This window comes from Dendrobates tinctorius, unplaced genomic scaffold (genome assembly GCF_039654945.1).
Source record: "Dendrobates tinctorius isolate UK_male_01 unplaced genomic scaffold, ASM3965494v1 ptg000046l, whole genome shotgun sequence".
In the NCBI taxonomy this organism is placed as follows: Eukaryota; Metazoa; Chordata; class Amphibia; order Anura; family Dendrobatidae; genus Dendrobates; species Dendrobates tinctorius.
In genome coordinates this window covers 45,537,410-45,551,961 of record NW_027361714.1, presented here as the reverse complement: position 1 = coordinate 45,551,961, position 14,552 = coordinate 45,537,410, and the positions used below count along the sequence as shown (strand labels likewise).

At 41.8% G+C, this 14,552-nt stretch overlaps 2 protein-coding genes across 2 annotated transcripts in view; one reads left to right on the top strand and one right to left on the bottom strand.

Annotated features, from left to right (window-relative positions):
* LOC141089593 (uncharacterized) overlaps nt 1-8,182 on the top strand; it is a 128,588-nt gene extending 120,406 nt beyond the window's left edge. The window contains exon 5 of the mRNA XM_073576107.1: nt 8,048-8,182. Coding sequence (XP_073432208.1) covers nt 8,048-8,182 — 135 coding nt within the window. The remainder of the gene's footprint in view (nt 1-8,047) is intronic.
* Nucleotides 1-14,552, bottom strand: part of PDE7B (phosphodiesterase 7B) — a 532,888-nt gene that overhangs the window by 297,452 nt on the left and 220,884 nt on the right. Inside the window, exon 2 of the mRNA XM_073575865.1 lies at nt 8,387-8,447. Within this exon, the coding sequence (XP_073431966.1) occupies nt 8,387-8,447 (61 nt within the window). The remainder of the gene's footprint in view (nt 1-8,386; nt 8,448-14,552) is intronic.

Below are 14,552 nucleotides of genomic sequence, written 5' to 3'. Positions count from 1 at the left end.
CTCCATCTGGAGTTTTTGATTGGGCGATCGACAATATCTGGCTTTGTTCAAGCTACATGTTCGGAAATCTGGTCCAGACGTCATCATCTGGTCATGCCAGAGCCCAAGATGGGAGACTGGTTGAGGAGTGCCAGGGGATTTGCGTTGCACTGCCAATTCCCAAACTGTATTGGAGCCCTGGATGGGAAGCACATCCGTGTGCATAAGCCGCCGAACTCAGGGTCCCAATTCTATAATTATAAACAATATTTTTCTGTAGTTTTGTTGGCTCTGGTTGACAGTAACTACAGGTTTATAATTGTAGACATTGGGGCTTATGGAAGAACTGGATACTCTCGAGTCTTCAATTCTTCCATTATGGGTGGGCGGCTGCGCAATAACCAGTTGGACCTACCACCACCACGTCAGCTGCCAGGCTCAAATCAAGAAGTGGTGCCTTATGTCCTAGTGGGGGATGAAGCCTTCCAATTGACCAGGCATGTCATGAGGCCATACCCGTGCAGAAACTTTGACCACCGGCGCAGGATTTTGAATTTGTGCCTTTCACGTGCCTGAAGACTGGCGGAGTGCGTCTTCGGCATTCTTTGTGCCAAATAGCGTGTCCTCCAGTCTGCCATTCAGCTGAGTGAAGCCAACGTCAATGAGGTCATCCAAGCTTGTGTGGTCCTCCATAACTTCACTAGAGTGCATGATTGCTCCTCACCTGATGTGACTGAAGGTGTGGTGGACAATGGGGATAGGCCTAGGCCACATGTGCTCCCTTTACGGCGTCCTCTTTCAGGACTCAAAGTACGTGATGTGTTCACCCAGTATTTTGTTTCACCTCATGGTGCTAATACCTGGCAAGATCAGGTTGTATCTATGTTGTGATGTTCTTATGTGTGTGTATATAAATTTATTTTTTTTCTGTTCTATGATCGTTACACCGATGCCTCTACCATGTGCCAGTCATTACACTGGCTGCCCATCCACTCCAGAATCCAGTACAAACTTATTACCCTCACCCACAAAGCCATCCATGGCTCAGCACCACCCTACATCTCCTCCCTTGTTTCAGTATACCACCCTACCCGCGCCCTCCGTTCTGCTAATGACCTGAGGTTAGCATCCTCAATAATCAGAACCTCCCACTCCCGTCTCCAAGACTTTACACGTGCTGTGCCAATTCTTTGGAATGCACTTCCCAGGTCAATACGATTAGTCCCCAATCCCCACACTTTTAAGCGTGCCCTGAAAACGCATTTATTCAGACTGGCCTACCGCCTCAACACATTAACCTAATCTATCCCTGTGTGGCACAGCCAAAAGTTTAACCATAACCAGGTTCCCCGCATCATGTTCCCACATGCTTTATGCATCCATTAGCCCTCTGTGTCTGTACTGTTACACACTTAACATTATGGCTGGTCCATACAATCAGGGCAACCACCCACCCACCTTTCGTGTCTACCTCTTTCCTCATAGACTGTAAGCTTGCAAGCAGGGCCCTCATTCCTCTTGGTATTTGTTATAATCTATGTGATTATAGTTATGCTGTAATGTCTATTGTCTGTACAAATCCCCTCTGAAATGTAAAGTGTTGCGGAATATGTCGGCGCTATAGAAATGAAATTTATTATTTATTATTATTATTATTATTATTATTTGTGTGTTTGGTTTATATGGGCTAAAGTTGACTTACTTATTCGAATGTCTAAAATAATTCAAGAAGAGGGCCAAAGTTGCATTTTCAAATTTTTTATAAATGCAAAAAATAACTTAGAATACTGTTTACCATATTTTGGTAATATGGCAGATATTGCCCTGGTCATTTAGACTTTTCTGTATAGCACATTATATTATTTGGACACCCAAATAGGTAACAAGAAATAATAATTTTCTAACACAAAAACATAAACAACTTTTTGTTTTAATAACTGCTGGTAGCTTGGCGGAGGTGATGGCGGGAGGCCTTCATCTCTTTGTTGGGGGTTGGGGTGCCCAGCTTGACCATCACCCTGTTGGGGTGGTTGTTCTTGGCCCTGTGGGAATATGTGGCCATGGTCATGTAGCTGCGCACCAAAGAGACCATAAGGATAATGGCGATTAAAATCCTGTTGTTGATTGTAGCCACGTCCATCATACCCCCCAATATGACCATGTCGTCCAAACCCAGGTTGGGGCCAGCCTCCAACACAGGGTCTGTACAAGTGGCCATATTGGGCAGGTTGGTTATAGGCTGCCATTTGGCCCTGTTGTTGCCAAGGTTGGTTTGGGGGGGAATGGGTGCAGGTGTAGGCACACGTGCAGGCGGAACTTCAGATCATAATTGATCATGCACATCTGGTTGTCTTGCAAGGCGGAGACGGTTACGGGTTGAGAGCTGCCACCTCTCAAGATACTCAAACAACTCATATGGGTCATTGGTGTGTGTGCATGCATCAATTAGGATCTGAATGGATCCTCGCACATGTAGCTTCACCTAACGGGGTAGGGGACGGAGGTACCGGGCCAGGCTTCGGGAATATGGCTCTTCACCCTCATCCTGGGCAGCCCTGGACTGGTAATTTAGGACACCTATGTCTACATGCCTCCGGGTATCAGAGGTAGTGTTGTCTCTTCTCCGTCTCCCACGGCGGCCTATGGCTGCAGGCTGGGGGGACCCCTCAAGACGGCCAGAAGGGCTGCTGCTGTTGCCGGGGTCTTCTACGTTGCAGGCTGCTGGTGGCTCTACTGGTTCTGGACCAGGTCCAGAACCTGATGCTGGTCCTCGTGCTCGTGGAGCTTGGGGGTTGCAAAAGCTCAGGTCAGAACATGGGCCAACCACCTCTTCACATCCCCCGTCCGGGTCTATAATGGGCTCAGTATCTGACCCTGTCTCCCTCTCTATGAGGTTGGACTAAGTTCTTTTAGGAAATGTAAAAAAAAAATGTAGCTCTGACCCTAAAAAGCATATGTGTCATGTGGTGTGATGTCTGTACTAACAGTCTGAGATCCATACTGGGTGCCAAAAAGACAAGTGGTCAAAATATATGTATTTCCGCTTGGTCGGTGCTGCTGCCCCACTCCTGGTCCTCTGCTGTCTTTCCCGCCGGTACTGGTCGCGGATGCTGCGCCAGCGTCTCATCACATCCTCAACTACAATGTGAAGTGAAAATGGACTTTAACCTTTGTGAAATGTGCCAAGCAATATTCCTAACATTTCACATAGTCATGTGGCCTAGTAGGGGGTGCTTTTTAGCTAAATTTTTCGTTAGCAAACATGGATACCTACATACACAGTATAGGATTGTAGTGGCTACTTTTCAAAAAGCTCACTTCTGGCCTTTAAGCTGATTGGTAAAAAAGGCAATTACTTACGAATTTGTTGTTGCTCCTCACGTGGCCATTGGGCAAAGTCTTGAAGCATGTGCACACAGATGCGCCTCCATGCCGCCTCTTTTCAGGCCCGGTCTGAATAATGGGCATCCCATTGGTCCCAAAGTTTGGGCCTTTCCTGGACCAACACAATTAAGAGCTCCACATTAACGTGGCTATACATGATGCTGTACTCCGTGGAGGTGTACTTCCTGGATGTCTGAAGCACTTTTTGAGCAAATTTGCATGTCTAAGCTTCCTGATGATGGACTGGCCAATTTCCTGTCACCAGGAGAAGTCTGGCGTATCTCTCGCAAGTCACACGTGTGATCTGTGTGTAATACGTTGTTTTTCCGCACCCATAGACTTGCATTGGCGTACTACGGTCGTAGTACGCTGACAATCGCAGCATGCTGCGATTGGCTCGGCCCGTAAAAAATACGCGACAAAATTACGGCTGATGGGAGCTAACCCATAGAGAATCATTGGTCCGTGTGCAATGCATGGTTTTAACGCCTCTCACTCATCCGTATTCCTCTCTAGTGTGACGCCGGCCTAAGTCTACATATTTCTTTATGACAAAATCTGTAGTTTTGCACAAGTGGATCCTTGTAGATGTTGAAATATTACTGAATCTATCTTCATTTATTGCAAGTCATGTTCCAAACAAGATATTGATGTGTTTCATTACAAAATTATTTATTTTACAGGTGTAACAATAACAGGTATTCAGCCAAGCAAACAATAGCTGGGGTAATGCAAATCCATTTCCATGGTTAGTACCACACATTGAATTTTGGGTGGAACCTTTCAGCTCTCTTATTATAGTGGAACATGTAATGACTATGTCCTAGTAAAAGAGGTAATGAATATGTTATAGAACGCTGATGGCTATAGGGCTGCTTTTCTCCTGTATAACCACACTAGTCTTGAGCTGAAGCAGGAGTGTTAGGCGCACAGATTACAGTAATCACCTTAGCTACTTGCATAACCCTGATAATTCTTCATCATTCAATTAACCTTTTGAACTTGTAGTGAAAATAACACGGTTCATCCTATCAATGTAGAAATAGGATAGGCAAGGTAATGAAGCTAAAGTTAAAGGGGTATTCCCATCTCCAAGATCCTATCCACTATGTAGTGGGTGTAATTATAATAATACTAGCAAATACCTCTAATTAGAACTTTAGTAAAGTTCTTCTTATTCGCTGTGTTTCTTTCCTCATGTGCAGGCATTGCAGGACCTTAGGTATCCATGGTTATGATCGCTGATATAGTGACAGTAACAACTAGCTAACTAAATGTCCCTATATTAGATGTCATAACCATGGATACCTAAGGTCCTACAGCGAATCAGAAGAACGATACTACATTTCTAATTGGAGACACAGAAAAGCACAGTAAAGCAAATGTATAAAAATACTAAAAAAGTAACAGTAAACAGCAAATGCTAGTAAAAAGATAACAAAACAGGGTACTGGGTTGATATGTTTTTTGCAAAACTGTGTGCACGGCTATGTGTTTGTATTCAACTGGTTTCTTGTTTTTGCAAGATTAGGGAGGTTTCCACCCCTCCCTTGTGGGGCATGCACATAAAAGCCATCTTCCATAGCGTGTCCACTTTGGACATTACCTGTCTGAATCCTGCTCATATAGGTACTATACACATGATCAGGTTTTTAAATACATCAGTTAGGGACTGCTCTGAAATGGGGTTACCTTGACGTTTGGTAGAGCGGCTTAGTATACATTTTTTGCAAAAGATGTATCAACCAAATACCCTTTTTTGTTATTTTTTTACTAGCATTTGCTGTTTACTGTTATTTTTTTTACAGCAGAGTATTTTTCTACGTTTGTTTTACTGTGTATTTCTGTGTTTCATTCTTTTGGTGGTGTGAACACTGTCCTACAGACTTGTTCACTGTGTGCATGGCCCATGTGTTTGTATTTCTAATTGGAGGGGTTCCCTAATATTATTATTATTATTATTATTATTATTATTATTATTACTACACCTACTACATATTGGGATAGGATCTTGGAGATGGGAACACCCCTGGAAGTTATGTTCACATGTCCAGTAGTTATTTCCATTTTTTTTCATCTGTTTTGTGATGATAAAAACAGAAATAAAAGATCATTTAAATGGGGATGGAAATGTCCTAAAATGTCTTCCCATTGACTGCAATCCAACTGCAATCCCTTTTTGAGTGGGATCAAAAAACAAAGTCCGCACATCTTTTTTGTCCAGCCAAAAAAAAAGCAGATAGCAACTAGATATTTTTTTTTAATATCATCTGTTAATTTATCTGATTTTTACGTACTCGACAACATTGTGGGTGTTCAGAGACAACTCTAGTAAAACAGAACCATTACCAATGGAAATAAAAATGGATGCAAAATGGAAACCAAAGTTTGCATCCGTTTTTTTCCTCTGTTTATAATGCATACAGCTTTTTTTAATACAAGATCCATTAAAAAATGGATGACGACTAGAAATGTTAACAGGAAAGGATAAGATGGTACAAAGCTAAAATTACTATGGACAAAGGCATAGAAAAAAAAAAGAAAAAACATTCAGGATGTTTATTGTCATCCTGGCTTCCAGTTCTGCTGGGGAGTGTCCCACGACATATATAGCCATTAGCCAATCATCAGTGTTGATCACACTTCACATCCCATCTGACTAGAAGAAACTGTTATTTTTGCAGAACCCTTGGCTTACTTTTAGAAGTATTGTACAACTCCTTTAAAGCAAACTTGTAACCAGTTTTTTTTTTTTTTAAAACTCCATACATTATTAATTATATCTTTCAGACCTGATAAAGCTGGTTAACTTACTTTGATCATTATTAACATTAGAATGCCTGTAATCCTGATAATAGGTTTAGGAGTCCAGCTAGAGGTTGGCTCATTAAATGATCATTTTAATATCAAGCATGAAAACTTTCAAAAAGGATTATACAGCTACTCTGACATGGATTTTAAAAGTAAAGCTATGCAAAAATGTGATATATGTGCAAGAAAAATAAAAATGTACGAAAACAGAGAAAATTACCACTCTTGTAATATTATGTAAAGGGCTAATAACAGTTAGCAGACTTAACATGTAGGGAGTTGGGCTGTATTCAGAGTAAATACATAACTGCTTTGAAAATTCCATGATCTAGTTGTCAACTTTCAAGGTTTACACAATTCTCTGCTTACTCTAAATCCCTGGATGCTATTTTCAGGTTCCGCACCCTAAAAAAGATGACCCCACATGGGTGCTAGAACCTCACCCTAGTCTAAGATCAAAGATACAGTACTAGAAGGTCGAAATATCTTTTATGCATTTTATCCCACCTCCTGGCTAGAAGAGGGAGAAGACCTCATAGGTTTGTTTGTAACAACTCTCTTATAAGTCATTCTGTGTGCTGGCGATGGTAGCGGGTGGGTGCCTGACTGTATGTATGTAATTTGCTACTAGATGTTCGGGTCCTTGCACAATACAAGTGAATTGAGCCAATTGAGCAAGGCCAGACACATCTAGTCGGAATGTGGCTGGAAGTATGCAAATCACATACTTGCAGCTACATGACCACCCAGTCCTGATGCCAGGACCGGAGAGTCCTGACAGTATGTGGTGTATAAGCTGTGAGGATTCACAAGTCTGCAGTCATTTATAGTTTATTCCAAATTGTCCCAGAAAAAAATCCAAAAATGGCACTTCACACAAGCATATATACCAAACCAGAGTATATTTATTCCAGAAAGTCTAGTTTATTTCAATATTAAAAAGATATACCAATTAAATTAAAAACAGGATGTCTCCAATAAGAGACGTCACCACAAAATCAATTTAAATAGACCACAAAGCTATAATTTATATCGCAAAATATCATAACATCAAAAAATACCATTAAAAAATACGTCTCTTTTGGAGACATCCTGTTTTTATTTTATTTGTATGTTTTTTTAATATTGAAATAAACTAGATTTTTAATATTGGATCTCTTCTCTCTGGAGAAAATATACTCTGGATTGGTATATATATATATAGTCATATATAGTGACTCCAGACTTCAACTCCAAGCCTAGACAACCTTTTTAACACTCCAGCCATTGAATGAAAGTCTTGCATTTTAACTCGAGTGTTAATTATGTCACCAAGCTAATTTAGTTAAAAGCATGAGATGTTGCGAAAACAAGTGTGATCTTGCACTTGTGGAGGGAGAATAAAGCCAGCACTGGCTGGCCACAGGGATCGCGTGACATAAAGATGTCATGTGATCCCCAGGAGACAGTCCCAATACCCCTGGAATGGCGCTGCACCAGAATAAAGATGCTATTATTTTACTTGTGGAAAAACAAGGGAATGAGAAAGGGACACCCCCTTTAAAGTTATTCAGTCTAACAGTGTGCACCCCATATACAGTAACAAAAAGCTAACTTTTTAAATAAGGAGACATCACACACATTTTCAACTTAACATTTTAACCAGGCAGTTGCCAATTAGTAATCACAACAGACAGTAATGATGTGTCTAGAACTTCCAGACATTTCTGTGAACAAGACAGCACGAGAATAAAATGGTAGCGTTTTCGTGAGAGGACATTCCATAAGATCCAGCTAAAGTCATAATAAGGAGTTTATTTGCCTGCAATGTTTGCTTCATTGCTTGATGCCAATAATTTGTTAGCTGTGAACGTCCTTGCAATGGTTGCTGTAGAGAGATCGCCAAGAAGCTATTTTCACGTGGCTTGTGGGAATTGGGATTCAAACCACAAATATCTTCCAGCCCAATCTTCAACAAGATTCCAGGCACATGAAAAAAGCACTTTTTGACACCAGTTTTATGGCCTAATTCATCTTTTATTTTACATATATATTTTTTACAAAGCGTATTTCAGTATATGAAAATATTTTAACTTTGTGTTGCCAGCCAAAACTAATAGGATTATTTTGTGAATGAAAACTTCATGGCTGTACTCTTTTCACATTCACCAGAAGTATAGGGTAATGCTTCATAACATTTAGCATTTGCATTAGAAAAAGGAAAACCTCTTACCTAGCATGCACACGCATCTGGCATTCTGATCTGGGTTGTCAAATTGGATTTCTCCACACCTCTGAAAGGGCAAAAGAATATGCCTGTTATTCGAATGTCCATATGAGATCTGCAGGCAAGTTATTATTATTCTTATTCACTTCTGGTACACAGCTTTATGAATGCTGTACAGGTATAAAGTTATAAAGTACTCATTATACTAAACATCAGAAAACCAAGCAGAAAACTTAGGGATATTCCCAACTGAAAAATTATTTCTAAGTTTTAAAGAATATGTGACTTTTAGTTAAGGGTAATATTGGTTTCCAACCTCCTGCCTTTCTACAGATCTTAAGTTAGACCACCTAAAACTATATAGCTAAAGTTGGTTGTCATTAGATGGTCATTGGTGGAATGATGCTTCGGCTGGTACTTTGTTTGACAGCCATATTGTCTGTCTTTCTCATACACAGGAGCATCGCTTAACCAACCACTGGGTTGTTCTCTGAGACATCTCTGTTAGCGGCTTATCTGTGGAAGTACGAAGGGATCGGCAGTCTGAAATTAGCCATGTCCAATAAACATTTCCACCACCATCAGTCGTCTGATGCCCCCATACACATTAGATAATTTTGATATCTTACATTAGTGTGAAGCTTGAAATTGGTCTAACCTATACTTTAAAGAGGTTGCGGATCAAATACAAGATGCGATAAAATGGTTAAATTACCTTTAGGCTATGTGCCCACGTTAGCGTTTAAAACCTGACACAAAACCGGACTCCCAGAAAACGCGTGTTTTATTTCCGCGAGTTTTTTACGCGTTTTTTTGCACAAAAACCGCACGTTTTTGATGCATTTTTTTCCGCGCACCTTCTGGACTCACAGGAAATGGCTAAAAATGCGGACTTATGCGGCAAATAATGAACATGCTGCGTTTTTAGCCGCTAAGCGTTTCCTATGCGGAAAAAAACGCATCAATTGGCACAAAAAGGCCAAAATGCATTAAAATGAATGGGATGCTTATTTTAAGCATTTGTGAAGCATCTGATCCGGCACAAAAGCTTCAAAAATGCTTAAAAAATGCAACGTGGGCACACAGCCTTATTGTAAATTGGAAAACTTACGTATACATGGTCTTATTAGCATGTCGATGTTGCATTTTGGGTACTAGCGGACAGAGACAGAAAAAGGCCCTGTGCAAGATTATGGGCTCTTAATATGTAAAATAGAAATAGTCTGTACTCACCTTTAGTCCCAGCGCCATTCCAGTGACATGTCTGATCTGTACAATATATGGGATCATTGCAGTTCAATAGCTCATCATAATGCACAATTGCACCTTGTCACGATTTCCACTCTGTTTCTGTCTTTTTGTTACTTTGTGTTGGGGCTGTCAGTCTGTGCTGGGTCTGTGCTGCAATCACCTTGTGTTCATTTTCCTTAATCAGGCTACTACTTAAGCACGCTAGTTCCTTCCCCCAGTGTCAATCGTACACTTGCTGTTGCCTGTGGAACATTGATCACTCTGCGCTCTGTGCCTGACGCTGCTTGACTTGATTCTCTTCCTGGACTCAGACCCTTTGCTTGTGACCTGTAAACTATTTTGTCTCTCTGGCTTTCCTGAACTCGGCTTGTGTATTGGACTTCGTCTCTGACTTCCCTTTGTCGCACTGCGACATTTCCTGGACCTGACCTCAGATTGTTTGACCTCCCTTTACTTACAGTAAGTAGTATATATATTTAATGTCGTGACTTGCGTCACATTATGATTGACCTTTAAAAATTTTTTTTCAGTTTCCCACCTATCGATCCATTACATACTTTGTGTGATCAGGTGGCGAATCTGACTCAGTTTGTCCAAGATTTGGCATTGGAAAAACACAAACTGGCTTCCTCTCATGCTCAGTTACAGGGCCACATTTATGGTACACTTACTGCCCCTCAGAATCCCTCTCCTCAGACCGCTGTTATGACTCCTGTACCATCAGATGTCTCGTTCAGCCCCCCTGTACCTGCTATTGCACTCCCTGACAAATTTTCAGGAGAAAAGGACCAATTCTGAATTTTTAAAGAGAGTTGCAAATTATTGTTTACCTTGTGCTCCCGGTCATCAGGGAATGAGTCACAGCGGGTGGGAATTATAATGTCACTTATGCGGGGGGGGGGGTGTCCTCAGACCTGGGCATTTTCCCTACCTTCTCTTGCTTCTGAATGTTTATCGGTGGTCGCCTATTTTGACGCTTTAGGACAGATCTATGACAAACCTGACAGGGGCAAGGTGGCAGAGACAAGGATCATGAACCTGACACAGGGGAACCGCACAGCAGAGGGCTATTGTACTGGGTTTCGTCAGTGGTCTTCTGAGGTCCTGTGGAATAAGGCAGCTCTCAGAAGCCAATTCCACAGGGGTCTTTCGGAGTCTCTTAAGGACGCTCTGGCTCTACATGTTCCGCCTGGTTGTTTGGTGGAGGCCACGACTCAGGCTATCCGCATGGAGTGGAGGATGTGGGAGATGCAAAGGGGCAAAAAGAGGCTCTATTTTATCCAACTGGCCCGTTTTGTGCACCTGAGGTGGAACCTATGGAGGTTGGTGCTGCCAGCTCTAGGATTAAGGAGAGGAAACGCCGGTGGGAACTTGGACTTTGTCTCTATTGTGGCTAAGTCAGACATTTCTTAAAGGATTGCTTGGCACGACCTGCAGCAAATAAGCCGTTGGGAAACTTCTTAGTCTGGGTTATTGTCGAGGAGGTCACAGGTACCCTTTTACTCCTCTGATAAGGTGTTGTTGAATGCTGAACTTCTTTTTCAAGATTAGTGTCTGTTCAAATTTGCCTTTATTGACTGCCGATCTTCTGCTAATTTCATTGATGCGGGACTGGTTCTGGAGCTAGGATTAGGGACAGTTGAGCTAGAAAGCCCTATTCAAATTATGGCCTTTGACAGAACACAATTGCTCAAAAATCTGGTTCTGTTAGTTATGGAGGAGTTTACACTCAAGGTGAAGTCTCTTCATACAGAAAATATCTCCTGTTATGTTTTGGACAATTTACCTGCTGGAATTGAGTTGGGTATTCCTTGGCTGCGTACGCATAATCCAATTATTAACTTGAATTAGAGAGATATTGTCAAATGGGGTCCTTATTGTATTGAAAAATGTCTTAAACCTGTGCATGTTTGTTCCGTTAGTCTGGAGGGTCTTTCGGAATACCTGAAAGACTTCGGAGATGTTTTTTCGGAAAAAGAGTCTGAGATCTTACCTCCTCACAGCCCCTATAACTGTGCAATTAATCTCATTCCTAATGCCAAATTACCCAAGGCTCGCTTGTATAACTTGTCTGGCCCTGAGCGGTCAGTCTTGAACGTGTGTATTAGCAAAAGCTTATGTAAAGGTCATATTCGCCCTTCCTCATCGCAGGTAGCTGCAGGATTCTTTTTTGTTAAAAAGAAAGATGTAGGTCTTCATCCGTGCCTCGATTTCCGTGAATTAAACAAAATAATGGTTAAAAATACTTATCCACTTACACTTATTCCCAATCTATATAATCAACTTTGTGGGGCTAAATGGTTTTCCAAACTGGATCTTAGAGGGGCATATAATCTTATATGGATTTATGAGGGTGATGAGTGGAAGACAGCATTCATTGGTCTATTGTTAGAGGGTTTTCTCAGATCGTCAAGCCTCTTACGGACCTCACTTATAAAGGGGCGGACCTAAAGGTTTGAAAGCAGTTGGGGCTTTTGAAAATTTGAAGAAATGTTTTATGTCTGCTCCTGTTCTTTTGAAACCAGACCTCCAGAGGCTGTTTATTGTGGCGGTAGATGCTTCTGAGGTCGGAGTGGGGGCTGTATTGTCTCAAGGTCCTGAGACTTTGTCTAACCTGTGACCATATGCCTTCTTCTCTAAAAAATTTTCTCCTGCTGAGAGAAACTATGATGTGGGTAATCGAGAGTTGCTTGCGGTCAAGTTGGGCTTTGAAGAGTGGAGGCATTTTTTGGAGGGAGCTGTTCATCCAGTTACCGTGGTGGCGCATCACAAAAATCTTGCTTATATTGGATCTGCCAAGCGGTTGACATCTAGACAGGCCTGATGGTCTTTGTTTTTTTCACAATTCAATTTTTCTATTACGTTCAGACCAGGGTATAGCAACGTGAAGGCGGATGCCCTGTCTCATAGTCTTGATTCTGTGTCTCCTCCAGAACCTCCTTCCACCATTTTTCCTCAGGGTGTTGTTGTGGTCATGGTTTCCTCTGAGCTGGAAGCTGAGATCCATACTGCTCAGTCCTTGGTTCCTTCCAATACCCCTGAATGCAAGCTGTCTGTCCTTGTGTCTCTCTGGTTGCACCTCTTGCAGGAATTCCATAATTCTGTGTTGATCCATCTCCCTAGGGGATTCTACTCCCCCCTTCTCTAGTGTTTGGGCTTCTCCATCCCTCTCCCCATTGTTGTTGTGCACTTCACTTTTCCCTCATCCAGTGTGACAGGTGACATCATGGGCAGAAACATGATCGTGCAGTCCACCACTTTTACAAATCTCTCACGTGAATACACTTTAATTCGTACTACCTATTTGTGTTTCCACTTCATCCAAAATGCCGTTTTACAAAAGCCGTTGTTTAGCTTAAGGCTGTATTCACACGTAGCATTTTTTTGCGTTTTTCGCAGCGATTTTAAACGCGTGATTTTGTCGTGAAAACGCAAAAAAAAGCATCCCATGCAATCCTATGGCATTCCGCACATGCTGTGCTAAAGCTGCAGATTTTTCCGCGGCGAAATTGCATCGTGAAAAATATGCAGCATGCTCATTCTTTGTGCAGAATCGCGGGAAAATCCACACACATGTGCCCACCATGCAAAAAGTAAGCAGAACATTTGCGGATGGAACCCAGGGTCTGGAGGAGAGGAGATTCTCCTTTAGGCTTTGGGTACCATATCCCTGTAAAAAATAGAATTAAAGTAAAAAAAATTGTCATATTCTCACCTTCCGATGTCCCTCGCAGCGTCACCAGACCTCAGCGATTCTCCCGGCAGGTCCCATTCCCAGTGATGCATTGTGACAATAACCCTTGATGACGTCTCGGTCTCGCGAGACCATGACATCATTAAAGGTCATTGTCGCAATGAATCCCTGGGAGCGGCACCTACCGGGAGCATCACGATGATCGGGAACGCTGCGCGGGACGCCGGAAGGTGAGAAAAACACCATTTTTTATTTTTTTTTATTATTTTTAACATTAGATCTTTTTACTACTGATGCTGCATAGGCAGCCTTAATAGTAAAAAGTTGGTCACACTCGTCAAACACTATGTTTGACGAGTGTGACCAACCTGTCAGTCAGTTTTCCAAGCGATGCTACAGATTGCTTGGAAAACGCTAGCATTCTGCAAGCTAATTAAGCTTGCAAATCGCTAGTTTTTCTGCGGGAAATGGGCGGGAATTAAAATGCGGTTTTCTCGCATATTTCCCGCGGATTGGAATTTTGGAATTCCTGCGGAAATCTCTGCGGCAATTCCGCAACGTGTGCACATAGCCTTAAAGCGGAAAAGTCACTAGGTGAATACTGGCATGTTTTTACAGTTTTTGCCTTTATTTTATTTCTGTTGCTCCCATTAGTATTCATTTTTTTAATCCACCATACAATTACGGAGATATGTGTTTCTATTTAGTAAGCTCAATAGACTAATTTTTATGTTTTTCCCAAGTGGGCAGTGTTCAAGGAATCTCCTGGGTTGTGTCTTTAGGCTTCTTTACATTATTACCCTTTGAGCAATGCCCCTTGGTAAAGGCCATAAAAATTAGCATAAAGGGCACACTAAATAAAAAAGCCCAAATCTCAAGAACCATATGGTGGATTAAAAAAACAAAAACAAACGTAATACTAAGGGGTGTAGTGAGAATAAAATAGGAGCAAAAACTGTCACTTTTGACAAATCGTCTTTAAGTATTTTATCACAGGCAGGAAAATCCATTGCTGAAATGTCAATAATCACATTTGAAGTGACGCTATTTCCTCATCCAATCTGTTTATTATTTTAACGTCCATTATAAATAAAAGAACAAGGGGCGTGGCATGGCTGCTGAGGAGTGAGGATGTGTTTTGGGAGCTCCCGCTCCTATACCGGCTACCAACCTACCAGAGACCTATGCAGAAATCTTCTACCCTGATGAATACTAGGAGAGGCAGAG